At 42.4% G+C, this 27,895-nt stretch overlaps 1 protein-coding gene and 1 long non-coding RNA gene across 8 annotated transcripts; one reads left to right on the top strand and one right to left on the bottom strand.

Annotated features, from left to right (window-relative positions):
* Positions 1-7,632: 7,632 nt before the first annotated feature.
* Positions 7,633-27,895, bottom strand: LOC307215609. The gene is made up of 2 exons (XR_013838584.1): positions 26,303-27,895; positions 7,633-9,671 (listed from the first exon to the last, which is right to left on the bottom strand). It is a non-coding gene; the product is annotated as an uncharacterized lncRNA (long non-coding RNA).
* On the top strand, positions 9,668-19,769 carry B3GALT5 (beta-1,3-galactosyltransferase 5). Of its 7 annotated transcripts, none has more exons than XM_079974966.1 (4): positions 9,668-9,892; positions 12,851-12,969; positions 16,517-16,584; positions 18,247-19,769. In XM_079974966.1, exon 4 carries the CDS (start codon positions 18,247-18,249, stop codon positions 19,213-19,215), a length of 969 nt encoding a protein of 322 aa, XP_079831092.1. In that variant the 5' UTR covers positions 9,668-9,892; positions 12,851-12,969; positions 16,517-16,584; the 3' UTR covers positions 19,216-19,769. The 7 variants fall into 7 exon arrangements, with proteins under 7 accessions (XP_079831092.1, XP_079831093.1, XP_079831090.1 ...); XM_079974967.1 differs by lacking the exon at positions 9,668-9,892 and adding an exon at positions 11,769-12,563; XM_079974964.1 differs by lacking the exons at positions 9,668-9,892; positions 12,851-12,969 and adding an exon at positions 12,989-13,954.

Here is a 27,895-nt window from a genome sequence, read left to right on the forward strand (position 1 = left end):
GTGGTGGTCTTGTAACAAAGTGAAAGCTTTTTGGGAATTAATTTACAATGAACTTAAAAAAATTTTCAAATACACTTTTCCCAAAAAACCCGAAGCCTTCCTGCTGGCAATGCCAGGTAAAGAAATCAAAAAAGAGGACAAAATGCTATTCCTCTATGCCACTACAGCCGCAAGAATTATGTTGGTGCAAAACTGGAAAACGGAAATTATACCTAGTATAAGTGACTGGCAGGTTAAAATGGTAAATTATGCCGAACTTGCTAGATTAACAGATAGAATATGAGATCAAGATGAACAGAAATTTCAAAAAAAATGGAGTAAATATTGGAAATACATTGGAAACGAACTGTAGAAAGCACTGGCGGTTTTGGAATAACACTTACAGAGAAAAACCAATATCTAAGATTAAAAAAGAAAATACGTGACCGTGGAATTTATTTGATACTTACCAAAAGGGTGGAAGGGAGTCCAGGGCTCTTAAATAGAGCCCAAATACAGAGAAATTTGTGTTGGTGTTTTTGTTTGTGTTTTGTATAAATGGGGAGAGAACACAATGCATTATGTAAATAATTTAGAATTAATATGTTTATTAATAGGTGTATTATGTTTTTGTCTTGATATGTGTAATTGTATATTTTGAATAAAAATGTAATGAGAAAAAAAAAGAAAATAGCAATCAGTTCGCAGCACCGCGCTACTCACCCTACTTCGCTCCGGAGCCCCAAAATGGGGTTCCCCGCAAGTAGGGGAGGCGCTCCTGGTGCTCTGCCGAACCCCACGTTCTCAGGCTTCCTCCACCTGGGATTTCTAGTGGGTCCCCGCCTTCGCCGCGGCGGGAAGACCCAGTTTCCACGGAGCCCATGCCTCCAATTGGAAGAAGTCCGCCATTCGCCGATGGCACTAACCCGGAAGTCCCGCTAACCCGGATTGCTTGTTCTTGCAATCACTTCCTCTTGGTGGGACATTTATCTAGTATTTAGTTTTGCTTTCAACAACTTGGCTTGCTTCCTCACGGTTCTCCTTTATGCCTTTATTATGAAGGAAGCATGCTTGATGAGCTTGGTTACTATGAAAACTACTTTGTCGCAAGGAAAGCAGTTCCCACTATCCAAGAGGCTTCCATCCCAGGAGCTTTAATCTGTGCAACAAAGGCTTTTCTGTGCAATATTAGCACTGGCATATCTTGAGCCTGACGACTTAAGGAAATTGTGTGCCTTGGCACGCTTAATTACTCTCACAGGGTGTTAGCGAGAAAATTCTGTCTAGCTAGGCATTAGCTAGACAAATGGAGCTTTCATTAAAAATGTGTGCCTTTATTAAGTTTGCATACCACCATGTCCTCAAGGAACCCCAGGGTGGAATACAGGTTGATCCTAGAACTATTTCATGTAAAGCTATATGCCTTGCAGGGCACACCGGACATGCAGAGTGGCATTTCAAGGGATTATCCTCTTTGCCCAATCTAACTACTCCACCGCAGCAGTCCTTTTTGGGTTGGGCTCTGGGTGTTCAATAAATATGGCAGGGCAGAATCATGGTCATAGGTTCAACCACACTCTTTTGCTCCACCATACACCAGCTCTGTGCCTCCACTTGCATATACGTTGTAGACATGTGGTGGAATGCAAAGGATGGAAGCAGAACCTGCTGTCCCTCTCCAAGACACTTTCAGACCTCTCCCTTCTGAGCATCTGAAAGTGGCAACTGTCTCTACCTGGTATTATTTTAGGATCAAGAATGATTTAAACGGGCACAATCAAACTGTTATTTACATGGAACAAGAGCTGAACAGACTGCCTGAGATTCTCAGAGGCAATTTCCATGTGTCCAAAACAGAAGGTAAACTGCGGAACTTCACTTTCAAATGTGTTTTAGAAACAACTCCCTGTTCAAAACCAAAACAAGGACACTGAAGGTCTGTATCACTGAAGGTCTATCCAGCTGCTTTGGACTATGGCTCTCATCAGTCCCAGCCACCCTGGCCATGCTGTATGGTTGATGGGATTTATTTATTATTATTTTTAATAAATATTTTATTAAATTTTCAAAATACATAATAAAAAGAGAAAAATATAACCAACCATTCAATATAACTTTTCTTATATAACTAACTGGACTTCCTCGCGTCTCCTTACCCTGCGTTATTTATAATCAGAATGTCAGCAAATTATTACCTTATTTCATACCTTATTTTGTACTTTCCAGATATTATACTTCTAAATTTAGACTAATTTTTATCAATTGCTCATACCTTAAAATTAAACCAAATATTGCCTTAAATTTTGACCTTTTCTTACTTATAACTTAATTTTCTATTTTACAAAGCCTATTTGCTGGAGCTGGTAATTTCTAAATCGTGCAGATACTTAACATTCATACAACTTATAATATTTTTGTAGATAGTCCTTAAACTTCTTCCAGTCCTCTTCCATTGTTTCTTCTCCCAAGTCTCGGATTCTGCCAGTCATTTCAGCCAGTTCCATATAGTCTATCAATTGCGTTTGCCACTCTTCCAGTGTGGGCAAGTCTTGTGTCTTCCAGTACTTTGCAATGAGTATTCTTGCTGCTGTTGTCGCATACATAAAAAAGCTTCTATCCTTCTTTAACACTTTCTGGCCGACAATGCCCAAGAGGAAAGCCTCCGGTTTCTTAACAAAGGTATATTTAAATACCTTTTTTAGTTCATTATAGATCATTTCCCAGAAGGCTTTCACTTTAGGGCAAGTCCACCAGAGGTGAAAGAATGTCCCCTCAGCCTCTCTACATTTCCAACATTTATTGTCAGACAGGTGATATATTTTTGCAAGCTTGACTGGGGTCATGTACCACCTATATATCATTTTCATAATATTCTCCTTCAAAGCATTACATGCCGTGAATTTTATTCCGGTGGTCCATAACCTTTCCCAGTCCTCAAACATAATATTATACCCTATATCCTGAGCCCGTTTTATCATGGCTGATTTAACAGTTTCATCCTGTGTGTTCCATTTAAGCAGCAAGTTATACATTCTCGATAGTACCTTAGTCTTTGGTTCCAACAGTTCTGTCTCTAATTTCGACTTCTCCACCTGGAATCCTATCTTTTTGTCCAATTTAAAAACCTCTTGGATTTGGGCGTAATGTAACCAATCTTGCACCTTATTCTTTAATTTCTCCAAGCTCTGCAACCTCCATTTGTCTCCAATTTTTTCTATTAATTCCCAATATTTTGGCCAGCCGGCCTCCATATTGAGTCTCTTCCGGGCCTTAGCCTCCATTGGTGATAACCATCTCGGGGTCTTACTTTCTAATAAGTCTTTATATTTTGTCCAAACAATAAATATTGCTTTTCTGACAATATGATTTTTGAACATTTTATGAATCTTTACCTTGTCGTACCACAAATATGCATGCCAACCAAAAGCATTGTTAAACCCTTCCAGATCTAGGACATCAGTGTTCTCAAGAAGTAACCAATCTTTCATCCAGCAGAAAGCTGCAGCTTCATAATATAACTTTAAATCTGGCAGGGCAAACCCCCCTCTCTCTTTTGCATCCGTTAATATTTTAAATTTTATTCAGGGCTTTTTGCCCTGCCAGACAAACCTAGAGATATCTTTCTGCCATTTTCCAAAACATTCCACTCTGTCCACAATCTGTAGAGTTTGAAACAAAAACAACATCTTTGGCAATACATTCATCTTTATAGCTGCAATTCGACCCAGCAAGGAAAGTTTCAATCTTGACCAAATTTCTAAATCCTTTTTAATTTCTGACCAACATTTTTCATAATTATCTTTAAATAGATTCAAATTTTTAGCAGTCAAATTAACCCCTAGGTACTTCACTTTTTTTAACCACATTTAACTCTGTCTCATTCTGAAACCTTTCTGTTTCCGAAGATGTCAGATTTTTTACCAAAACCTTAGTTTTTTGCTTATTCAATTTGAATCCCGCCACCCGACCAAACTCATATATCAGTTCCAAAACTCTTTTCGTACTAGATTCTGGCTCCTGTAATGTTATTACCAAGTCATCTGCAAAGGCTTTCAATTTATACTGTTTCACTCCGACCTGTATTCCTTGCACCAACCGGTCCTCCCTAATCATGTTCAAAAGCACCTCTAGGACTGAAATAAATAACAGAGGGGATAAGGGACAACCTTGTCGTGTTCCTTTTTCAATTTTAAGCTCTTCTGTCACCACATTGTTAACTATCAATTTAGCTTTTTGCTCTGAATAAATTGCCTCTATTCCATTTTCAAACCCCCGTCCCACTCCCATCCCTTCCAAGTTTTTCTTCATAAACCTCCAAGAAATATTGTCAAAGGCCTTCTCCGCATCAATAAAAATTAACAGTGCTTTTGTGTTAATATTAGTTTGCAAAAGTTCCAAAATGTCTATAATGTTCCTGGTATTATCAAACAGATGTCTACCTGGAAGAAAGCCTGCCTGATCTTTATGAATTACTTCATTTAACACTTTTTTGAATCTACTTGCCAAAATATCCACGAAAATTTTATAATCCACATTTAGGAGTGAGATGGGACGGTAGTTCTTAAGTTGAGTCTTTTCAGATTCCACTTTAGGTATCAATGTGATGAAAGCTTCTTTCCACGATTCTGGTGCCTTCTTCCCCTCCATGATCTGGTTACAGACCTCCATTAGTGGTTGTATCAAAAAATCTTTCAATGTCTTGTAATACTTGGAGGTAAAACCATCAGGTCCTGGAGATTTGCCTAGTTGCATATTCTGAATGGCACCCTCAATTTCTTGTTGCGTTATTCTATCATTTAGGATTGTTCTCTTTTCCTGGGATAATTTTGGTAGTCCATAAATTTTTAGGAAATGATCTATCTCAGTCTCTTCCTGCGGCCCTTGCATATAAAGTTTCGCGCCACCTCCGGAAGTGATTGATGGGATTTGAAGCTCAAAACATCTGAGGCTAGCAGGTTGGGGGAGACAGTCACTGCCAGTTCAGAATCCATGAGCACATACATGAAACTGAGATCTTTTTGCACTGACATGCATCACTTTACACTTGTTTCCACTGAACTGCATTCACTGGTTTACCACCCATCACTTAGGTTTGCAGAGAGTTTATTGGAACTCTTTGCAATCTCTTGTTTTAACGCCCTGAACAGTTTATAATCACCAGCAAACCTGACCACCTCACTGCTCACCCGTAACTCTAGATTGTTTATGAACAAGTTAAAAACTACAGGTCCCATACTGATCCTTTGGCAGCGGGGGTCTCAACTTTTGACATCGCTCCATTTGGAGAACTGTCCACTTATTCCTACTTCCTGCTATTTAATAAATTCCTGATCTACAAGAAGACCTCTCCTCTTATTCCATGATTGTTAAGCTTACCCAGGAATCTTAGGTTAAAAGCTTGCTGAAAGTCCACTTCTGTAGCCTAAGAACCACCAGGAAACATTCATCTTTGGCATGGAAAAATTCTAATAAGCAGCCATGCATATTTTGTTTCAAACAACTTAATAAAAACTAACATGGACATGGAAAAAATTAAATTGAATGTATTCAAATACCTTTGGTTCCATTGTGGCAAAAAACACACATTTGTCTGACCATTCTACCCCAGCTGTTTATATTCTTCTGTTTTTCATCTCTAGCTAGATGCTTTAAAAGCAGACATTTTAAAAGTAGATGGATTCTTTTTCCTTCTATCTCTGCTGGTTTGGCATTTGCAAATGGGTACCTGTGCCTAAGGTAAATAAACTGAATGCTTACCTAACCTTATTTCTTATTTTCTCAGAACTCTTGCGAAAGAACAATAAAATAATGTTCAAACTAAATAGAACGTGTCTGAGTGATTAACTTATCAAAACAGTTCTGCAGTTTCCCTGATACTCTCATCAAAAGTTGACCACATTATTAGTTTCTGGTTTCCAACCTTCCAGGATGGGGCTGTTTCAGGCATTTCTTATTTAGATTTAATATGGAATCAATTGACTGCCCCCCCCCAATCCAGTGAACGAACCAAAATCATGAATCTGTTGGTACAACTCATCAGGAAATACCAAAATTCAAGTCCACAATGGTTATAGCACCCAAAAGGTTTTTCATGCTTCTGGTAGATGTCTATGTTCTGCATTTCATCTTTGCTTGCATAAAAAATAAATCTGTACCAATCTGCCACAATATAATAGTTACGGTATATTTGCTTCATTTAGCCAGATGCAGATTGTTTGTTAATATTTTCACTTAAGTGATTAGTGCAACTGTCACACCAGTTAGTTGCAAGACTGATGGAATTAGGATGACACACCATTTTATCCTTTGCCTCAGGCAAAGACCTTAGTCTGACACCCTGGTGACTGTTGCATTAAAAATAAACAACCATACCCTAGGCCACCCCCAACCTCTCTCACCATCAAGGAAATACAGTGGACACTCGGGTTGCAAACGTGATCCGTGCGGGATGCACGTTCGCAACGTGGAGCATTCGCAACCCATGTCTGCGCGTCTGTGCATGAGCAGGTTGCGATTTGGCACTTCTGTGCATGCACAAAGTGTGGTTTAGTGCTTCTGCGCATGCGCGACCGCCGAAACCCAGAAGTTACCCGTTTCGGTACTTCTGGGTTTCAACGGTCCGTAACCCGCAAAAACGCAACCGGAAGCAGCTGTAACCCGAGGTATGACTATACAACAAGTGAATAACAAGAGAACCCACACGTGATGCTGACACAAAACCCCATAGATACATGCACATATTTTTCTACAGTGGTACCTCGGGTTACATACGCTTCAGGTTACATACGCTTCAGGTTACAGACTCCGCTAACCCAGAAATAGTGCTTCAGGTTAAGAACTTTGCTTCAGGATGAGAACAGAAATTGTGCTCCGGCAGCGCAGCAGCAGCATGAGGTCCCACTAGCTAAAGTGCTGCTTCAGGTTAAGAACAGTTTCAGGTTAAGTATGGACCTCCGGAACGAATTCAGTACTTAACCCGAGGTACCACTGTAAACTAAGAATTTTTTTTTAAAAAAAAATTAAAAAATGTGCAAAGTGAACAATACCACAGGAACGTAAGAAAGTGCCTTATATCAAACCTACCATTAGCCTATCTAGCTGAAAGCATGGGGAGCTGCTTCAACAGGTATGGGGCCCTCCCAACATTGCTAGACTCAAATGCCAGTCATCCCTGACAGTTGGCCATACAGGCTGGACTGGCAAGAAGACAGCCATATTTTGGAAGACCACAGACAGGTTCCTCATCCCTGGTGTAGACAGCACTGCACTGACTGACCGCAGCATGCCAGGGTTTCAACAGGTGCCTCCCTCAGCCCTAACTTGAGATGCTAGAGACTGAAGTTGAGACTTCATTCAGGCAAAGCTGATCTCTGACCCTTCTCTTGTCAGCTTCACATCAACCTCATAATAAATGTCCAGTCTTCAAACTAATTACAAATTAATTTCAAGAGAATTACAGGCTTTCCTCTTGTATTCCATTGAGGTCTGAACCTTAATTCTATGGAATCACAGAAGAAAAAAAATGATTATTTTTTGCTCTTATTTCCATTGTCATTTCTGTGATCTAAATTTCTGATGCACTGTAAAACATGTACATAATTGTTGCATTCGCAAAGGAAGGATTGGACCCTGATTAAAAACAAGACACGAGGCTTTGACCAGCAAGGCTCTCGGAGAAAGTGCATAAACCATACCCCTCACCAGGCCATTTTATTAGCAAAAGAATCTTTTACACAGTGCTCGTAAGAACCAAGCATATTTCCTCTGAGCATTTCATCAAACCCCACGTGGGGGAAAAGTTACACTACAACACTAATTAGCATGCATATATTTTGGGGTAAATAAGTTGAGAACTACAAAGGGGTGGTAAATAAGTTGAGAACTACAAAGGGGTGCATCTGGCAACCCCAGAGCTGAGAAATAAACATGATAAGAAGGATGGCCAGAAAGACCATATCACTATTCCCTTCATTGGAGATCTGTTTCCTGGCTCCAAGATTAACATTTTAAGATTATATATAAGAAACTACATCAAAGTAACTTGCCCACTATCTTTATGGCACAGGATGCCTGCCTGGCGAAGCAACCGCTGTGTACGTGACGTGAGGAGAGAGAAATGGGCAGTAGAGTCAAAAGGGCATGAAAAGGGCACAAATGTAGAATCTTATGGGATTTAATCAGAAATTATCGTCAATATATCAAACCCAGTCAACACAATGCTTTCATCGTGGACACGATGGCTTGATGTATCTTTTATAATTCCTCATGGTAATCCCATCTGACCCCTACACATGATCCCTGGACATTTAATGCCTGGGAGGAGAGCCCACAGTCTAGTTTAAGCCTGCTAGTAAATGTTTATTTTTCCACCAATCTTTGTGGATTTTCCATCTGTTATCACCTGGCTTTGCAGAGAATTACCCTGTTTTCCAGGGACAGGGATTTACAGAAGCCATCCTGGTTTCTGATTTGACCCCGGAATGTCCCGCTTTTCCTTAGGACACCCCTATTTTCACTGGAGAAATGGTAGCCAGAGCACCTGCTCTGATTAGCTCCTCGGCAATAGAGGCCCTGCCCATCAATCTCCACAGCTGTCCAACTGCACTTAGAGACCATGTGGGAAAAAGTTCCACTGCCCGCTTGTCACACACAAATTTCGGTTCCACATTCAGCCAGGGGAAGTTCAGGTTCTCCCCTCACCAGGCTTGCTGTGAGCCTTGTCTATGTGCACACCTGTGTGAATATGGTCAGTGCAACCTAGAAAAGGAAGAGATGCAATTGTAAACTAATTCCTATTCTTGTCAGTGTTGTGCATTCCAATTATAGACGGGGGAAGAAGCACTAAATGAGCTTACCCAGCATACATCTAAGACACATTTAAAGCACACAAACACAAATCCTGGGAACTGTAGATTGTTAAAGGTACCAGGAATGGCAGCAGTGGGCAGGGTAAACTACAGTTCCCACATTCTTTGTGGGGATGTTTTAAATGTGTGGTATGTGTGCATAGCCTTATGTCTTTTATGTCTGAAAACACGCTAGCTCAGGAAAGGGGGTGTCAAAGGTAGACTGGGACCTACTGGTCGATCACTAGGTGATTTGAAGTTGGTGTGACTCACAATTGTTCAAGACTAGTAAGAATAAACATGTCCCAAACGAAAACTAGGCTGTTGAAACAATGGATGCTTCGCGGAAAGTGGGAGTGGAATTTCGTATGAAAGGGTTTAATAATAAACTCAGTGGTGGCTTTGAAATCAATTCTTGGACACAGCTCGCTCTCATAGGTAGACACTTTCCCTTACTTCTGTGAGTGTGCCTGCCAATCTGAGCTGCTATTTCCCACGTAGCTCTTGTTGGTGGAGCCAGGCATTCTTGAAATAAGCAATATAGGTACCACAAACTGAAGTCTGCCTGGCCTTGCCAGAAGCCTGGGACATTTTCACACCCCGGAGGCTTTTTTTGCAAAGTTTTCTTTTACTCTGCTAGTGGCTGTTGCTTTTCCTGTGGAAAGGCATAAGGATTTGGTCTCTCAAATAATTAAAATTTCTGTGTTCTTTAGCAACAGCTGAGTGTGCCTGGAATTGCTTGTCTTTGTTTTTTTCTTTTTCCTTGAGTACAAAGAGAGAGCATTTGCAGACAGTTCCTAACTTGGCTTTTGCTGACGATCAGACTGCGGCCGTCCTGCCTGCTACCTGGAGGGAGAGAAAGAAAGAAAGAGAAATCTACTGCTTGGATTCCCTTTACTGCACAAATGCTGTGTTTGCCCTTCCCAGTCCAATAAACACATGGAGATTTTCATTGATCAAATAGGAATGGGAAGGAGACACAAACCGTTTCCTGGGAAGATCTAACAACTCACTGGAGCTTTCAGGCAACATGGCTAGAGAAACGGAGAGATGTACTGCAGAAGGAGGTAAGGAAACTAAAAAAAACCCTTGTGTTTCTTTCTTTTTGGTGCATGGTTTTCAGCTAAATCGTTTCACTCCTGAGAGCTCTCCAAACAGATTTCCATAATCAGGAAAGCAGAATCAGACTATCATGCAGACTTCTTTCTGCCGGCTAGAGAAGATGAATGGTATAATTTGGCTCTTTCTTTCAAATGAAATATTCCATATTGTCTGAGACTAGGGTTCAGCTCCATGCCTTGGAGGACAGAGCACCTGTGCCTCGAGCAGTGGTGTGGAAGAGAGAATTTGGGCCAGTGGTGCAGTTTGTTGAACAGTATTGTAGAGAGAAGAAAAGGGGCACCTGCAGGCAATTCTGTTTTCCTATACAAAGCACAAGGGTCTTGCCTTCCCATCAGGATCTAAATCTGCAGACCTCTTAAACAACCCTTTTCATACACATCTACATTCACCCTGATCCAAGTGAGCCCCAATTTGAAAATGTGTTTATTTTCCTTAATGATATCTATAACGTACATCTTCGACATGTGCTCACATACATGCCAAGTAGCAAATCTAATCATGAGTGAAACATGCTGTTTAGTGTGCCAGAATTCCTTTGTATGACCAATCTAGGGGAGTGCTTGGCATGGTTAAAAAAAAAGGCTCTCCATAGCAAAGCACACTTTGTCCACGTGTGGACACTTCCAATTTATTTCCAGATATGTAGAGATTAGTTCCACAGGGATGTACAAAGTGGCTTGATTATGCTGAAATCAAACATCTCTTCCAAGTTCTTATAGACAGAGGGAAGAACCTTATGGAAAATCCCTGCAGTTTTATGTTCTAAAAGATTGTCAGGAAAGGCAATGCAAGTTCTCTCTCTCCAGACCAAACCAGACAATATGAGATTCTATGAATTACTATAATTTAAACAGTTATACAAGACATCTCACCATAGTAGGGAAGACGGTGCCCAGGTGACCTGTGAACCTGTTCAGTCTTCCTATCAAACAACATGTTAGCTCCATATCTGTGCCCTTAAGTACAGGGTTTGGGTTTTATTGCACAAATTGCCAGCGTGGAGCTCCTGATCGCAATTGGGACCCTGGCATTTGAGGTAGGGGTCTTTAGCTCATTGCATCTGGCTATGGTTAAGACTCAGAATGGGCTTCTCATCATGTCAGCAATTTGAATAAGAATAAAAGTTCCAATTGAAGCACATAGGATATTTTTTCTTATATAAATAGCTGGTGCAGCCCCCACCCCTATCTGAACTGGGACCACAGGAAAGGCAAAGTTTAAAGCTGTCTATCCTCCATGTTAGGTCCCAGTCTGGACCACCTCTCCCCACTACACTGTCCATTTGTGTAAAAACGAAACCTGCACTTCAGAGTTCTGATATGGAGCTAACATATTGTCTAACATATAGTTAAGTATCATAAGGAAACCAGAAGAGCTGGCTGGATCAGGCCAGTGGACCATCAAGTCCAGCATCCTGCTTTTATAGTGCCTGTGAACCAGATGTATCTGTCAGGAGTTCAGCCTACACTTGAGTAGGACCCTGGTAGAGACACATGCCCGACTGGCATGTTCTCTTCCTCCTGGTCAATCGTTCAGGAGCTTCAAAAGCTTTCTTCAGCCCGAACATCACAGCAACCGATGCCAACCGGCACCGGCACACTTAGGGATCTGCAGAGTAGGTGTAGTTGCGTAACAGACCTCAGCAACTCAGCATTTTGGCTAATCTACTTTATTGACATATAAACACACACGGAGCACTGCAACATGGCTCCCTCTCTAGTATCAGACAGCAAAGAGAAAAAGAACAAAGGACAATAGTCCCACTTCATGGAGCACAGTAACACAAACATCCTGTCTTCGTCACTTCCCACTCTGTGGAGTCAAAACATATACTGTCATGTGAAAGACAAAAATCCCATGACTGCAATCATGAAGCAGGAATTCTAACAGTATCCACCATCGTGGTTCTCTCACACGCAAGGTCACAAGCGCTAAACAGGAAGAGCGAAGTTTCTCAAAGTAGCAAATACGCCCTTGCTTCCTTCCAGGTTACCAGAATATGCTACAAGTTGTGAAGTGTGGACTTCAAGGAAACAGTTCTGAGTATGCTCAGAGCACATATCTGATTCAGATAGGTCTACCAGGCCAGGAGGTCTACCCTGAGGCATAGCTACTAATGTTGTACTATGACTATATGCTAGCTACTGTATCGTGGCTGTCTTCTTGATAACAGGAGGGAGTAGGGATCCTGTGAAACTGTTGAGCTATCACTTGTAAAATGCTAATTTTTTACTTGAGTCCTCTGCCTAGAGATGGATGAGAGGGATATCCATAGCATAGGATTTGGATTGTCTAACAGTACAGAGAGCTTATCAGCCAGGGAATGAAAGATTGACAGAAATGTCTCCAGGGGTCTCTCTAAAATGAAATGTTACAATTGTGTAGACGACAGAAAAAGTGTGGTTTTGAGATTTGGGGTGGGGGAATTAAATTTTTACCAGGGCTTTGTAGAAACCTGTATTGCCATAGACCAAACTGCTGGTAAACTTGGTAAAAGAAGCCAGTCTTTTACAGTAGTTGCAGCTGTGAAAGGAAGAGTGCCAAGTCAGGGTCTGAACTACTGTAAATTTGTGGCTGGTGCACATTTGTACTGGATACGGGTTAAGAAGGATGAAGGTAAAGAATTTTTGTTTGTTTGTTTGTTTACTGACTGCTGCCAAGTCCTAGAAGCAGATATTCTGCCTTTTTATGTCTTGTTGGTAAAGATTTGGGATATAGCTAACAGTGAAATTATCTGACATTATCAAATTTAGAGATTGTTCAGTTAGTTGTTTTAACTGAACAGAATAAGTACCGGTAGATGCTTCGTATAACTACTATTCTGCACTGGCTCTTAAAAATGGTTCTCCAGAAAATTCAGTTGCTAAGGTTATAAAAGTAATTTTGCTTTGTTGTATTTCTAGATTTCTCCTCCCCCTTTGAAAACCACTAGGACGACCCTGCCATCAAGTCTCTCATTTCAGGCCCAGAACCTGCAAGACTCCTGCTGGCTTAGTGGTAGCTTTTCTACATGATCCCCTGGGTAAGTCAGTCAGTTACATTTACCCCTCCTCTCCCTCTCTGCCATGTGGAGGGTTTCTTATGTTTATAGGGAATCCTGTCTTCTTTCTGCATGCTACCAGTGAGAGCAAGAAAAGTAAAGTTTATATTTGCATACACTCTATTTGTTCCTCTTTGCCAGGCAAGGTATCTTAGTATTTTCTGTGCCATGGATCTAATAAAAGAGTTATAATTTTGATCCTCTGTGCATCTTAGAATCATAGAATTGCAGAGATGGAAGGGGTCCCAAGGGTCATCTAGTCCAACCCCTTGCAATGCAGGAATCCTTCCCACAGCCATCCCTGGGTGGGCTCAAACCACCAATCTTCTGGTTACTCCTAGACACACTGAACCATTGCGCCACATGAGCATCCAAGTGCACCAGCTTTCCTCCTATTTTAAACTGACCCTCAATTTTCTTAGGATGTCAGAAATACACAATGTACAATCCTTGTGTAAAAATGAATGGTGTTCAGTGTAGTCTAAAGATCTATGCTGCTTGTTTCCTTCCTTCCCTTAATTGCTTCTATCTCATAATTTTGTTCACTAATATTATATCCATTATTTTATTTTTCCACATCTTCCCTATCAATACCTCTGCTGTTAGCAGCATGTGAGAGACCACACAAGACAGTCCTTCCTAACCACGCAGTTTGCATAGCCCCAAACCATTGTTACTAGATTTAAATGTAACTCAGAACTCCTAATCTCCTTAATACCTTGCTAAATCCCCAGAAATGCCTAACCAGACAACAATCCCTCCGTATATATGTTCAAAGGTACACTTTGCACCCTTACCTCTCCAACACCAATGTGCCTGTAAGCATAGGAAACATTCCACAGGGCTGGAAACACATGCACACCTCATGCACAAACACGGCCCATTGCAAACATTAAACTTAAGAAGTTGCGCAATTTTTTCCCCATGAAAGGAAGCAATATTACAAACACATCTACAAAGGCAAAAGGTAGGTTGTGAAAGAACTAAGCAACTGCTTCCTGCTGACTTCTCACTCCAAGCCCAGCCCGTCAGAGTGGCTTTTCGGTACTTTTGCATGTAACATATAGTTGGACTCGCAAAAGGCTAATTAAAAATTCAAGGCAATTTTATATATTGTAAGAAGTTTATGGCTGCATTTCTTTCCTGAGAGTAAACCCACAGAACACAATGGGCCTTGCTTCTGAGAAAACATGTATAGGACTGCACTGTGAAGTACTGTCGCTTTCCACTCAGTTGCAAAGGCTGTGGTTTCCTCTAAAGTATTTCCTGTCTTTTCTAAGGCAAGCAGGTTGGGAGTTGTACAGGCAAAGACTTCAGGTCATATTCTGCCATTAAGCCTGTTGCTGTGAGAGAAATAAAGCTGACTCTCACCCTAGAGACAGGAAATGGCGGAGATGACGGGAAAGGGTAGAGGTGAGACCCTGCTCAATTTCAGGGTTGGCTTAGTATGGTTGTGCCAGGGGTGCTGTGGTGGAGCAAAAGCACATTACGTCTGGGGTTGCACACAGCTCTGCGGAGCAGGAGGCTGCATCGGGCTCCTTTGAGAGGAAGAGCTGGATAGAAATTTAATTAATAAATAAAGAAGCTTTATTTAGGCCATGTGGGCTATTTTTTTTAACTGGAAGGCAAACCAGCCATTGGCAAAACATGACAAAATGGAGTGTAGTAGTTTTAATAACAACCACTATCGCAGCATCGAGAGCTCCTTAACAATCCTGAGTCTTTAAGTACATATGCTTGCTAACGTTTTTTTGAAAAAGGGAAATGCAGAAAGTGGTGGGGCCTGTATAGTTGATTGCAAAAGCAGGCCTGGGCAGGGGGCAGCTGGGTACATTTGCCCTGGGCCTCAGGCAACAAATATATGAAAATAATAAGACCAATATTCTTTGCATGAAAAATAAGACCTGGGGGAGGGAAAGCACAAACTTCCTTACTGTTTCCCTTACTGTTACCTGGGGGGGGGGGGCAGTTCTACTGCCCAGTTGCAGCTATGCTAAAAATTATGCATTTCTATGTTGTTTCCTATGGGTAGCAATCTTTCTCTCACAAGGGAAGTCCCAAAAAATAAATAAAAATAAAATAGAAATGAAACAGCAAGCCCCTTCTGGAGACAACAAATGCATCACTTTTATTATTTGTAATCTCTATGACTTGTACACTTCCCCCCTCCCAATGCCAAACACAGCTGCGGCAAAGCCTTGAAAAGTGCTACCAGGAGTTTCTCACAGAAGGACCAGGCACTTAAATCTCACAGATCAGCTTGGCAATATGGCCGCCCTGCTGATGGGACATGTAAGGAGTATTTTCCAGTTGGGAAGGGGAGATGTTCAGCCCCTGCCAAAATGAGTTTTGCCTTAAGAAGATTGTGACAGGCCCTGGACTTTTCTCAAAAACAGGTTTCTTTTACAATTTAGAGGAACAGGATAAATGTGGAAATATTTAATAATAATAATAATAAAAATAATTTATTATTTATACCCCGCCCATCTGGCTGAGTTTCCCCAGCCACTCTGGGCGGCTCCCAATCAGTGTTAAAAACAATACAGCATTACATATTAAAAACTTCCCTGAACAGGGCTGTCAATCACTTCATCCCGCATAACTGACTTTCTGAGGGAATTTGGAAACATTTCTGTTTGCCCAGGCATAGGAATATTGAGCAGTCCTGATCCTGGCAACCCTGAAATTATTGGCTGATAAGGAATGTTAGAAGGAGGCTGAAATGAACTTAAGTGGCTTTAGCAGAAATATTATAAAGGATTAAGTAAAAATAGATCGTTAATGGATGAAAGGAGGAAAGGTAAAGTTACATTATATTAAGATAAATTATAGGATAAAAATTGGGAAAGATGGAAAGGATTTGCTGAAATAGCTAACCGAACTAGAATACAAAAAAGGGAGGTGTGAGGAGGTCAAGGAAACAAGTAAATGAAAGATAAGTTATGGGAAGGTTTGTTGTGTTTTTTAATTGTTTCTATTTTTCTGTTTTTTAATTTTTTTTCTATTCTCTTTTTTCTTTATTTGATGTGTTGTCAAGTTTTTGTTTAACTTGGAGTTATCTCTTTCTCTTTTTGTAACATTTAAAATTTTAATAAATATTATTAAAAAAAAAATGAAATTATTGGCTGGTAGAATGTTTTCTTTTAAACTGTTGTTAGACGTGTTTTTTTAAATGCTTTTAGAATATAATTTGTGATATTATTGTTAATGTGTTTGCCACCCTGGAAATAATAATAGTAGTAATAGTAATTATTATTAACAATAATAATAGTGATAATGAAGGAAGCTGACGTTAGAAACTATAATTATTAGAAGAAGAAATAAATGACAAATAAAATATAAAAATAAAGTAGCCTTGCCTTTGGGGGGCAGGGAATGTTAAGACCAAGAAGAATGTAAAGGGAATGTGTACCCATTTTCAAGTTTGCTTGTTGGAAATGTTTATCAACACATTTAAGGAGATACGTGTTCATTTTGCTTATGGGAATAGAATTGCATTTGGAGTTCACCAACACTTTTCTTGTTCTAGATTTCATCAGTTGCTGTCTTGGAGCCAAAACTTTCTTTCTCCTCAGGAAATTCAAGCATCCATTAAAGGTAAGGTAAATCTGCAAACACACGCAGGGGAGGATTATCTGGACTCCAGTTTTTAGTTTTTGTGAATTGCTTAGAGGCTCTGTTTACAACCAGGCAGTATATGAATAAAATAAACTAGTACTTTGTTCAGTAGATGACTAAGAGAATATTTAGAACCAGATAGTGACAGCTATGTTTAAAGAAAAAAGAAAAAAAAAACAGTGCCATCAATATAAAAACATAAGAAGAGCTTGCTGGATCAAGCTAATTTCACTCTCCCCATAGCATTCAGAAACATTGCTGGGTTTTATTGCCTCCAACTGTTTGAGTCACAAGTTGCTTATTTTCAGGTGAGAAGCTATTTGCATGAAATATTCCCTATGTAAATTTATCATATGAAACAGGAAGCAGTAGCTTTTCATCTGCCCCCTCCCCCCAAGTGGGGCTTCTCTGACATTTTAAACTTCCTATGCAAAAATAAGGGAAAATTGCATTGGGATGCAAAGTGCCTTTAACACCAGGAGAACAGGGAGGCAGATTTCCTTTTTCCTGAAGTGGAAGATGAGATCCATGGATCTTCTGCTCGCTCCACTAGATTTGACCAATCAGATTTGAACAAGTGTTCACGAGACTAAGATAACAGTCCTTCCCTTTCTGTTCCTTCCTACCTAGCTCTGACAGGGGGCACTTCAAAGGAGCTGTCATATTTTATATTAGCAGCTGGGCGAGGGGATTGCACCCACCAGATTATTCAGTTTTCCTATTTCTGTCCCTCTTCAGGGGGACGTAGGGTGGAAAGAGAAATGATTTTAAAAGAGAGAACAGTTTTTGCGAAAGTATAAAATGGACTGTGGACACCATGGCTACAATTTTCTTGTCCAAGCAGGAGAAGACATCCCTGCATTATCAATGGCTCTGAAAGGTGCTTGAGCTGACACAGGCAGGGGATGTGCATGGAATTCAGAGCCCAGAGAGAAAAGAGCACCCATAGATAGTGTGATTCTCTCCTCAGAGCTCAGGTAGCAAGGTGCACCTGTGGTGGTGTAAGCCCAGGGAGTTAGCTGAGCTCAACATGATAGGTTTTAAAAAACAAAATGGGTTGGGATATCAGTTTATAAAGCTTGGAAGCTGGAGCTGCCTGGAGTTCCTCAGCTTCACTACCCATTCTGTCTCATTTATACATCACTAGCATTGCTTTAAGGGGAAAAAATAAAACACAGAAATAAAGCAAAGCAGGCTGTTTGCTTACAGCTTCTACATATTCACAAGGATGACTACAAATTGTACACTGTATGATTGGAGCTACCTTTGTGGTATCCTTGTGCAAGAAAGAGGGAGAAGAGAGTGAATGTGCAGGAGGAAGGGGCGCAGCTTAGGTGGGAAACCACAAAGTATATTTTATCCTGTAATCTGTTACTCTCAACCCTGCCATCTACTGATTGGAAACATGCAAGCCTGCATATACACAGCACAATGTTCTGTCTTCAAGACTATTCCCAAAGAAAAATCTCAAGTTCAGGTTTTTACTAAAATTCTTACAGGTTGGTTCCAGCTGCTAGTCACATTTAAGGCCAGCTCTTTGACATACACAATGCCTATTTACCGTGCCTGTAGGAATGTAATCTCCCCACTACACTGATTTGCTAGAAATATCCACATAGCATTTCCTTTTCTTTCTTTCAGATGGCTTCCAAGAGACTTGCAAGGATGCTTGTTTTCACTATGGCTTTGGTTTGTTTTGTCTGTTTATATGCCAAACTGGGCACTTTCGAAATCTGTATATTTTGTGAGACGAAGCATGAGTTATTTCCCTTTAAGAGAGATGGACGTTTTTTAAGGAGGCCTCATATGAATTGCAGACGGAATCCACCATTCCTGGTCATTCTTGTGACATCATCTCACAAACAATCCAAAGCCCGGATGGCTATCCGTGAGACATGGGGCAGAGAAAGAAAAATAGACAACAAACGTATTGTGACCTATTTTCTCCTGGGAAGTACTCTCACTGATGTTGACCAGCGTGCTATTGATGATGAGAACAAAAAACACAGAGACATTATCCAGAAGGATTTTCTAGATTCCTACTACAATTTAACATTAAAGACTATTATGGGCCTTGAATGGATTCACAAATTCTGCCCACAAACCAGCTTTGTGATGAAAACAGACTCAGATATGTTTGTGAATACCTACTATCTCACTGAACTTCTTTTAAAGAAAAATAAGAAGGTTAGCTTCTTCACTGGCTTTTTAAAAGAGAATGAGCATCCAATACGAAAACTGATAAGTAAGTGGTATGTGAGTGAAGAAGAATATTCAGGAAACTTGTACCCTCCATTTTGTTCAGGGACTGGTTATGTTTTGTCTGCAGATGTTGCTAGTAGTGTGTATAAAATTGCCAAAGAAGTTCCTTATTTTAAACTAGAGGATGTTTTTGTAGGCATGTGCCTCGCTAAACTCAACATCAAACTGGAAGAACTTCATTCAGAACAAACATTCTTCCCAGAGGGGCTTGTATTTTCTGCTTGTCGTTTTAGGAAAATTGTGACAAGCCACTTTGTCAGACCTCATGAGAATCTTATCTACTGGGATGCACTGGAGAGGTCCTTGGATGAAAATTGTCATCCAGGGACCTATCCAGGTGGCTATTAGGTTTCAACAGAGGCACAAAACTGCATAGAACATAAATCCTGAAATTTTTGCTTAGATACTGACATCAAACCTATTTTAGATAAGAAGATGCTGACATTGCTTTTTAAAACCCAAGCCTATGCTTGTTTGCTTACGAGTAAGTGTCATTGTGTTCCATAATGCTTACTCCCAGGTAAACAGCTTGAAAAACCCACTGCAGTAGTGTGCCGAAGAGGATAGGGCTCCTGAACTGATGGATAGTTTTGAAGAACAAGGAATTTCAGCAGGTGTACCTTTCTGAAGAAGCTTCATGAGTCTTACGTGCTGAAGTTCCATCTTCTCCACAATTATTAATGGTGCAGGAGCCCTGCCCTCCTTTGTATCTGGCCACTCTAGTTCCATAGTAGGCTGTGCAGCAGGAGAGTTGCTCTGGTAGTGGGCACACTTCATAGCAATATAATGAGTCACCATACTCATCTTCAAGGTTGTTGACTAGCTCTTTAAACAGGCACTGTTCAGCCCCTGAATTTTAATAAAGTTAATGAGTGAAACAACTTTGTTTCACAAGGTTTGTGCACACATTCTCCTGGTGGCTCATACTGCTAATTGTGATCAATTCACTTGTGTCAGTATTGAGACACTTCATTCCTTTCTTTCTGATCAAAGAGTAGGATCCAAAGGGGGGGTGTTGTAAGTCATGATGTCAGAGAATTTTGACGGAAGCAGAATTTGCTGATATTTGCTTATTTGTTCCACTTCTGCAACATAAATGAATCCACAGAATATATGTAGTATTTGCTATCGTTTTCAGCCCACAAATGATACATAATAAGTTTTCTCCCATTTGCCTTGCATTTTCTTTGTATTTCTATGGTGTGGCATAACTTCATAACACTGTAATTATGCAATTAGTTACAAAAATGTGACTTATCTTATTATTATTTATTAAATTTGTATACTGCCCTTCATCTGAAGATCACAGGGTGGTTTGCAACATAAAAACACAAAATGAGAACACAAAATACATAACAAAACAGCAATAACTAACCAATAACCCCATCTCACAAACATATTTAAAAGGTCATAGATTGTTTAAGCAGCCAAAGACCTAGTTATAGAGAAATATTTTCACCTGGCACCTAAGGATATGTAATGAAGGTGTCAGATAGGCCTCCTTGGGGAGAATATTCCACAAGTGGGGAGCCACTGCAGAAAAGGCCTGTTCTTGTGTTGCCACATTCCAGACCTCTTGTATATTATTTTATGTATTATTTTATTAATTTAGATAATTAACTAATTCTGTAAATTTTGAGACAACAGACAAGAAGACTCATAATATATTTTTTGGCAGAAGATGAACTGTAGTGAAACAAAAACAGCACTGCATGCAACCAAATCGGAGTGGAATGGAGAACGATGCCTTCTGACATACCTAGTAAAAAAACAAAGGAGTTTCAAAGACTCCTCTCTGAAAGCAGCTCCCCCTGCGCGCTCTCTCTCTCTCTCTCTCTCTCTCTCTCTCTCTCTCTGTGTGTAATTCCAACGCAAAGCAGGTGTTGTACATAGAAAATTGCTGTTGGTAGGGAAGGTACGTTAGGTAGGCTGTCATTACGAGAGCAAAAAGAAAATAAAGGGAGGGAAAGTTATACAAGCTTTCCGTTTCATGTACTTATCCAAAGGCAACTGCCTTCTGGCACAGTTTATTCACTAAGTCTGAGTGCAACTCTTCTGAATTAAGCACTTACTGATTTTAATGGGAGTGCACCTGTTGAAATCAAAGTACAGTGGTGCCCCGCAAGACAAATGCCTCGCAAGACGGAAAACCCGCTAGACGAAAGGGTTTTCCGTTTTGGAGGCGCTTCGCAAAAAGAATTTCCTATGGGCTTGCTTCGCAAGACGAAAATGTCTTGCGAGTTCCTGCGGGTTTTTTTCCCTCCCCTCCCCTTTTTCTAAGCGCTAAGCCGCTTATCAGCTGAGCCGCTAAGCCGCTTAACAGCTGATCAACTAAGCCGCTTATCAGCTGATCCGCTAAGCCGCTTATCAGCTGATCTGCTAATCCGCTAATCCACTAATAGCGCTAATCCGCTAAGCCGCTAATAATAAAAAAAATAAATTTTATTTATATCCCGCCCTCCCCAGCCGAAGCCGGGCTCAGAGCGGCTAACAACACTAAAACAGTACAACATTATAAAAACATTATAAAAATTAATTAAAATCAAAATTGATGGCAACCATAAACTAAAGTTTTGTAAAGATTGCCAAAGGAGGGAGTCAGGCTGCGCCCTGACCAAAGGCCAGGTGGAACAGCTCTGTCTTGCAGGCCCTGCGGAAAGATGTCAAGTCCTGCAGGGCCCTTGTCTCTTGTGACAGAGTGTTCCACCAGGTTGTAGCCGCAGCCGAAAAAGCCCTGGGTCTAGTTGAGGCCAGTCTAACCTCTCTGTGGCCTGGGACCTTCAAGGTGTTTTTATTTGAAGACCGTAAGTTCCTCTGTGGGGCATACCAGGAGAGGCGGTCCCGTAGGTACGAGGGCCCTAGGCCGTATAGGGCTTTGAAGGTTAAAACCAGCACCTTAAACCTGATCCTGTACTCCACCGGGAGCCAGTGCAGCTGGTATAGCACCGGATGAATGTGATCTCTAAGCGAAGACCCCGTAAGGAGCCTCGCTGTGGCATTCTGCACCCGCTGGAGTCTCTGGGTCAGTCTCAAGGGCAGCCCCACGTAGAGCGAGTTACAATAATCCAGTCTGGAGGTGACCGTCGCGTGGATCACAGTGGCTAGGTCAGGGCAAGAGAGGTAAGGAGCCAACTGCTTAGCTTGGCGGAGATGAAAAAATGCCGCCTTTGTTATAGCTGCAATCTGCGCCTCCATGGAGAGGGAGGTATCGAAGATTACACCCAAACACTTAACGGATGGTGCTGGCACTAATTGCACCCCCGCAAGAGATGGGAGTTGCCCCCTCAGTCCCATGTCATCCCGTCCCAGCCAGAGGACCTCTGTCTTCGAAGGATTTAGCTTCAACCGGCTCCCACGTAACCATCCAGCCACAGCCTCCAAGCATCTGATCAATGTGTCTGGGGCCGAGTCAGGGTGGCCGTCCATCAAGAGATAGAGTTGGGTGTCATCAGCATACTGATGGCAGCCCAGCCCAAAACGCCAGACAAGCTGGGCGAGGGGGCGCATAAAGATGTTAAAAAGCATCGGGGAGAGTATCGCACCCTGGGGCACATCACACACCAAGGAGTGGCAGGATGACAATTCCCCCCCAAGCGCCACCCTCTGTCCCCGACCAGAGAGAAACGAGCGCAGCCATTGAAGGACTGTGCCCTGGATCCCCACGTCGGCAAGGCGGTGGTCCAGGAGTTCGTGATCGACCATGTCGAAGGCTGCTGACAGGTCTAGAAGAATCAGCAGCCCCGACCCGCCTCGATCCAGCTGCCTGCAGAGATCATCTGTTAGGGCGACCAGAGCCGTCTCGGTCCCATGACCAGCGCGGAAGCCGGACTGGAATGGATCCAGAGCCGATGTTTCATCCAGAAACCTACCAAGCTGTTCAGCAACCGCTCTCTCAATCACCTTACCCAGGAATGGAAGATTCGAAACCGGGCGGTAATTGGATAGATCTAAGGGATCTAATGATGTTTTCTTTAAAAGTGGGCGCACCACTGCCTCCTTCAGTTCCCCTGGGAATGTCCCGGTGCGAAGGGACAGATTGATGATATCCCCCAGGGGGGCCCTCACCTCGTCTGGACACGCTCTAATCAGCCAGGACGGGCACGGGTCGAGAGGACAAGTGGTGGGCTTTCCAGCTCGGAGGAGTCTGTCCACATCAGCTGGGGATATCCGGTCAAAGTGGTCCAATACTGAACCCGAGGACAGTCGAGGGGCCTCTAGTTCCTGTATTGTATCCAAATTGGCAGGGAGGTCATGGCGGAGCAACAGGACCGTCTCCGCAAAAAAGCTCGCAAATGCCTCACAGCTGTGTGTCAAATTGTTATTTAAATTTGGCTGTCCTTCGAGGGACGTTAAAGACCAAATTATACTAAATAATTGTGCCGGGCGAGAGCTAGCGGATGCAATGGAGGCCGAGAAGTAGGACTTCTTAGCGGCCTTCACTGCCATCTCGTAGGTTTTCATAAAAACCCTATAAGATGTTCCTGAAGCTCCGTCACGGGCACCCCGCCATACTCGCTCTAGCCGTCTGAGGTCCCGCTTCATTTTCCGGAGCTCCTCGGTAAACCAGGGAGCCCGGTTTCTGCGGGGTCGCAGAGGGCACTTAGGTGCGATCTCATTGATGGCTGCCAGGAGCTGGGTATTCCAGGCCTCAACAAGCTCAGTCAATGAGTCGCCAGGGGGAGAAAGGTCCCGCAAGGCTTGACGGAATCTATCAGGGTCCATCAGCCTCTGCGGGCGAGCCCAAATCGGCTCGCCACCTAAGCAGGGTGGGGGTGGAACGTCAATCCTGGCTTTCAGAGCATAGTGATCAGACCATGGCACCTTCATCGAAGGAAACATGATCACATCTATACCGACGCCAAAGATCAGATCCAGCGTGTGGCCTGCTTGATGTGTGGGACCCGAAACAAACTGGGAGAGCCCTAGTGTCGCCATGGAAGACACCAGGTCCAGAGCCTGTGAGGAGGGAGTGGCATCAGCATGGATGTTGAAGTCCCCCAATACCAATAGGTTAGGGAACTCCAAGGCCCAGCTGGCCACCGCCTCCAGCAGGCCTGACAGGGTGGCTGCTGGTGCGCTAGGTGGCCTGTACACCAGCCAGACAGCCAAGCTCACCTCGGAGCCCCACACTAGGCCAACACATTCAATGCCGGGGATCGATGGCGATGGTAGAGCCCTGAAAGAACAATCTTCCCGGATTAATAACGCCACCCCTCCCCCCCGGCCCACAGTCTGTGACTGGTGGAGGACGGAGAAACCCGGGGGCACCATCTCTTGTAAGGTAACAGTATCCCCTTCGCGCACCCAGGTCTCAGTCACACATGCCAGGTCAACCCCCTGTGAGGTGAAGAAATCTCGCAGGGTGGCGGTTTTGTTGCCTATAGGCCTGGCATTGCACAACACCAGTGACGGAGGTGAGTAATCCTTGCTCACCCTACCCTCGTCTCTCGGGATGGGGCGCAGATTGGAAGGGGTACGAGCATATCCGTATCTCGATCCCCTTCGCCTATGACATCTGCCCCCACCGCCATACCTGCCTCGCCCCTCCACAGTAGGAATCCCAAGCCTCATACTCGCCTCCATTTACAGAATATAAAAACAAACAAACAAAAAACAATTACACCAAAACAAAACCAATCCCCACCCCACTCTACAACCACCCCACCCCAACCCAAAATAAACCAAAACAAAATAAAAATACATGGATAAAAACCACCGTTTATGGTGGTACAACAAAGTAAAAATAAAAACACTTTAAAATATATAAAAACATTTAAAACAGTTGCTGCAGCAGCACCAGTGTCCTTAAAGTTGTGGCAGTGATGAGTGTGGGCCCCCTGGCCTAGTGGAGAATGGGCTAGCAGGGGGAAGAGCCCTCCCCACAAACGCACGGGAAAGCGGCAGCAGCAATGTTCTGAGGCCTCCTTGGAGCCTTATATGCTGAGGTGGAGTATGGGGCCCGCCCCCAGGCCCAAGGTGGAGAATGGGCTTGCAGGGGGAGCAGTCCTCCCCAAGACTCACTGGCAAAGTGGCAGCAGCAATGTCCCGAGGCCTCCTTGGAGTCTTTTATGCTGAGGTGGAGTATGGGGCCCGTCCCCAGGCCCAAGATGGAGAATGGGCTAGCAGGGGGAAGAGCCCTCCCCACAAACGCACAGCAAAGCGGCAAAGCTTGCTTCGCAAGACGAAAAAACCGCAAGACAAAGAGACTCGCGGAACGGATTCTTCTCGTCTTGCGAGGCACCACTGTATTGACTAATGCCTACTATTTATCACTAATATCACCTGCTACCCTCTCAACCAATAGCCATACTCTCTTTGCCTCCTCCTCCATCTATCATTTACTCCATCTCTAGAGTCCATTTTCAGTCTGTTTCTGATGGCCAATCACCTACAAGCCTGCACACATGCATGCCTCCAAAGAGCAATCACTGTGTGCTGCTAGAACAGGCATGGCCAAACTTGGCCATCCAGTCTTCACTATCAAAGGAAGGAAAATAAGAACAAGATCAGTAGAAGACAAAGTAAAGTGCATGTATAAATATGAAGAAGACCTGCAGAAGGGACTTGGAAAAGAGTTAAGAGCCTCGGACAGAAGATCACCAGGTTGATGGACTATTTGGAATTGACGAATGACTGGCAGTATTCGAGACCAGGGAGAAGAGATGGTGGAAGAAGATTGGAAAAAGTTTTAAAGTTTATTTTCAGAAATAGAAATATTGTAAAATTACTGAGTGTTAGAAAAATGTTGGAATGAAATCTTATGGCTTTAGTTGAAATGTTATAAGGAGTTAAGCATAAATAAGCATTATAGTATTAATGGAAAATAAGGGTAAAAATAAGTTAAGATATTTATATGACAGAAAATAGAGAAAGATGGAAAGGAATTGCTGAAACAATTAATAGAAGTGGAATACAAAAAGGGAGGTGAGAGGAGGTTGATGAAACAAGGGTATGAAAGATAGACTACTAAAATGGTATAATGTAGGTTTTTAAATTGTTTTTGTTTTGTTTTGTTTAGGTTAATGTTGTGTTTTGTATTGTTTATATATTGTATTTTTTTTCCTTTTCTTGTTTTTTTTCTTTTTTTCTTTTTTCTTCTCTTTCCTTTTTGTAAGTTTTAAAAGTAATAAACATTATTTTTTAAAAAAACAACAAACTTGGCCATCCAGTTGTTTGGGGACTACAACTCCCATCATCCCTAGCTAACAGGACCAGAGGTCAGGGATGATGGGAATTGTAGTCCCAAAACAGCTGGCAGGCCAAGTTTGGCCATGCCTGTGCTGGAACAACCCTTCACAGCACCAGTGTGTTCGACCTATTGATGGAGACAGATCTGGGTAATAGGTGAATTTTACATATTTTTTAAAAGGTGTGATCAACCATTGTAGGTTTCTTCACAGTAGTCCTATAACATAAGCCTGATTTGAGCATTCACCTACGATCCTCTAAGTCAGGATCACTTGCTTACTCTTTGCCCACCATCACATCTGAGAAATCCAGCTCATGGGACCAGCATTCTCTCATAGGGCAGGCTGCAGACATCCAAATGCACAAATGCCACTGGGGAGAGGCTGCCATGGGGTTTGACAGTATAAGTGGAGCAAGCAAGTGAAGTCTTGCTCTCCTGGTCCACACAATGGTAATCGTGAAGTCATTTGAATGGCTTCTGCTTCCTCCCACATGGAATCATAATGCTGTGACTAACATAACCTCTGTTCCCTTATTATTTGTGAGATGGCTAAATATAACCCACCAATCATTTACTGAGAAGTTTGATAGAGAATCTGTCTTGGAGGACTCATCCCTTTGAAGAAACACTGCATTATGTATTTTCTTCCTCAACATATGGATTTGCTTCAGGTGTCGCTTTTGAAATAATGCCTGCTATGCTCCTTTTCAATATTTGAAGGATTAGCACATAATACTTCTAGTAGCTGTTAAGTCCCAGTGGATTCACTGTAGTCCATGCAAACTTGTTGGAGCTTATTTCTATCATTCTGGTGTATCACCCCCAGTCCTGCCACAAGTTAGTTTTACTTTCAGCAAGTAGAGTCAGTTCAATATAGGAAACTTTAGATGTGCTACATTTTCAGTTTAACCCTTAGACCAGTGTCTAGCAGTTATTTTCTTTTGATATCTGGATCTGGCTCAAGCATACAAACACAGGAAAACCTGAGCCCCCAGTTTGGATGACTGAGTAGCAATCTCCCCCCGCCCCACATACCTGGTATCTGATTAAACAGCAGGATAATAAACAATAGCAGCATTAGCAAGAAAGATAGCCAAAATCATAAAGTCATCCCCATGCTCAAAACCAGAGCCAGCCAACCTATGAGGCAAGGTGAGGGTCCACCCAGGGCAGAAGATCCCAATGTTGATCTTTCTTCCCTGCCTGCCCCCTTGTTCCTGATCTAGATCTTCCCTAGTGGGGGTCGGGGTGTCATTTTGGCATCTGCCTCAGGTGTCAAATGTCTTGGTCTGCCCTGGTCGAAACTGTCTACCAGGTCTAGATGTACCAACAGAAGTCCATGTCCTTTGGGCCTTATTCAAAGTTAATTCAAGGATGCAGTCAGTGTGATGGCTTTACATGTTCCATAAAGATGCAAAACATGAGAACCCTGCAACGTAAATTTTCCAGCAAGTGTCAGCAGCGCATTTTGGTGCATTGCAGTTGCTTCAGCTAACCCGTGCCAACAACAAATTTGTATTCCAACCAGCAGGTGGCAGCAAAGATTGGTGTCAAATCACCTTTAAGTCTTGATCCAGCTTCTGGTCCTGTAGCTCCCTTTAGTCTCTGTGGTGCCAGCCAATCACAGGTGCTAGCAAACTCCTAGCTGCTACAGTGACTCAAACCTCCATCCAAATAATGATTTCAGCCAGGAAGGATAGAGCCACCTACCATGATTTTAGCCAATAGGAATTGCAGTATAGGAGCTCCTGTAGGAACTTTACTACAAAGGTTAACAGATCATATGATATGATAGCCATCTTCAAATATCTAAAGGGCTGTCTTACGGAAGATGGTGCA

Source organism: Podarcis cretensis (assembly GCF_951804945.1).
Source record: "Podarcis cretensis genome assembly, chromosome: 4".
Classification (NCBI taxonomy): Eukaryota; Metazoa; Chordata; class Lepidosauria; order Squamata; family Lacertidae; genus Podarcis; species Podarcis cretensis.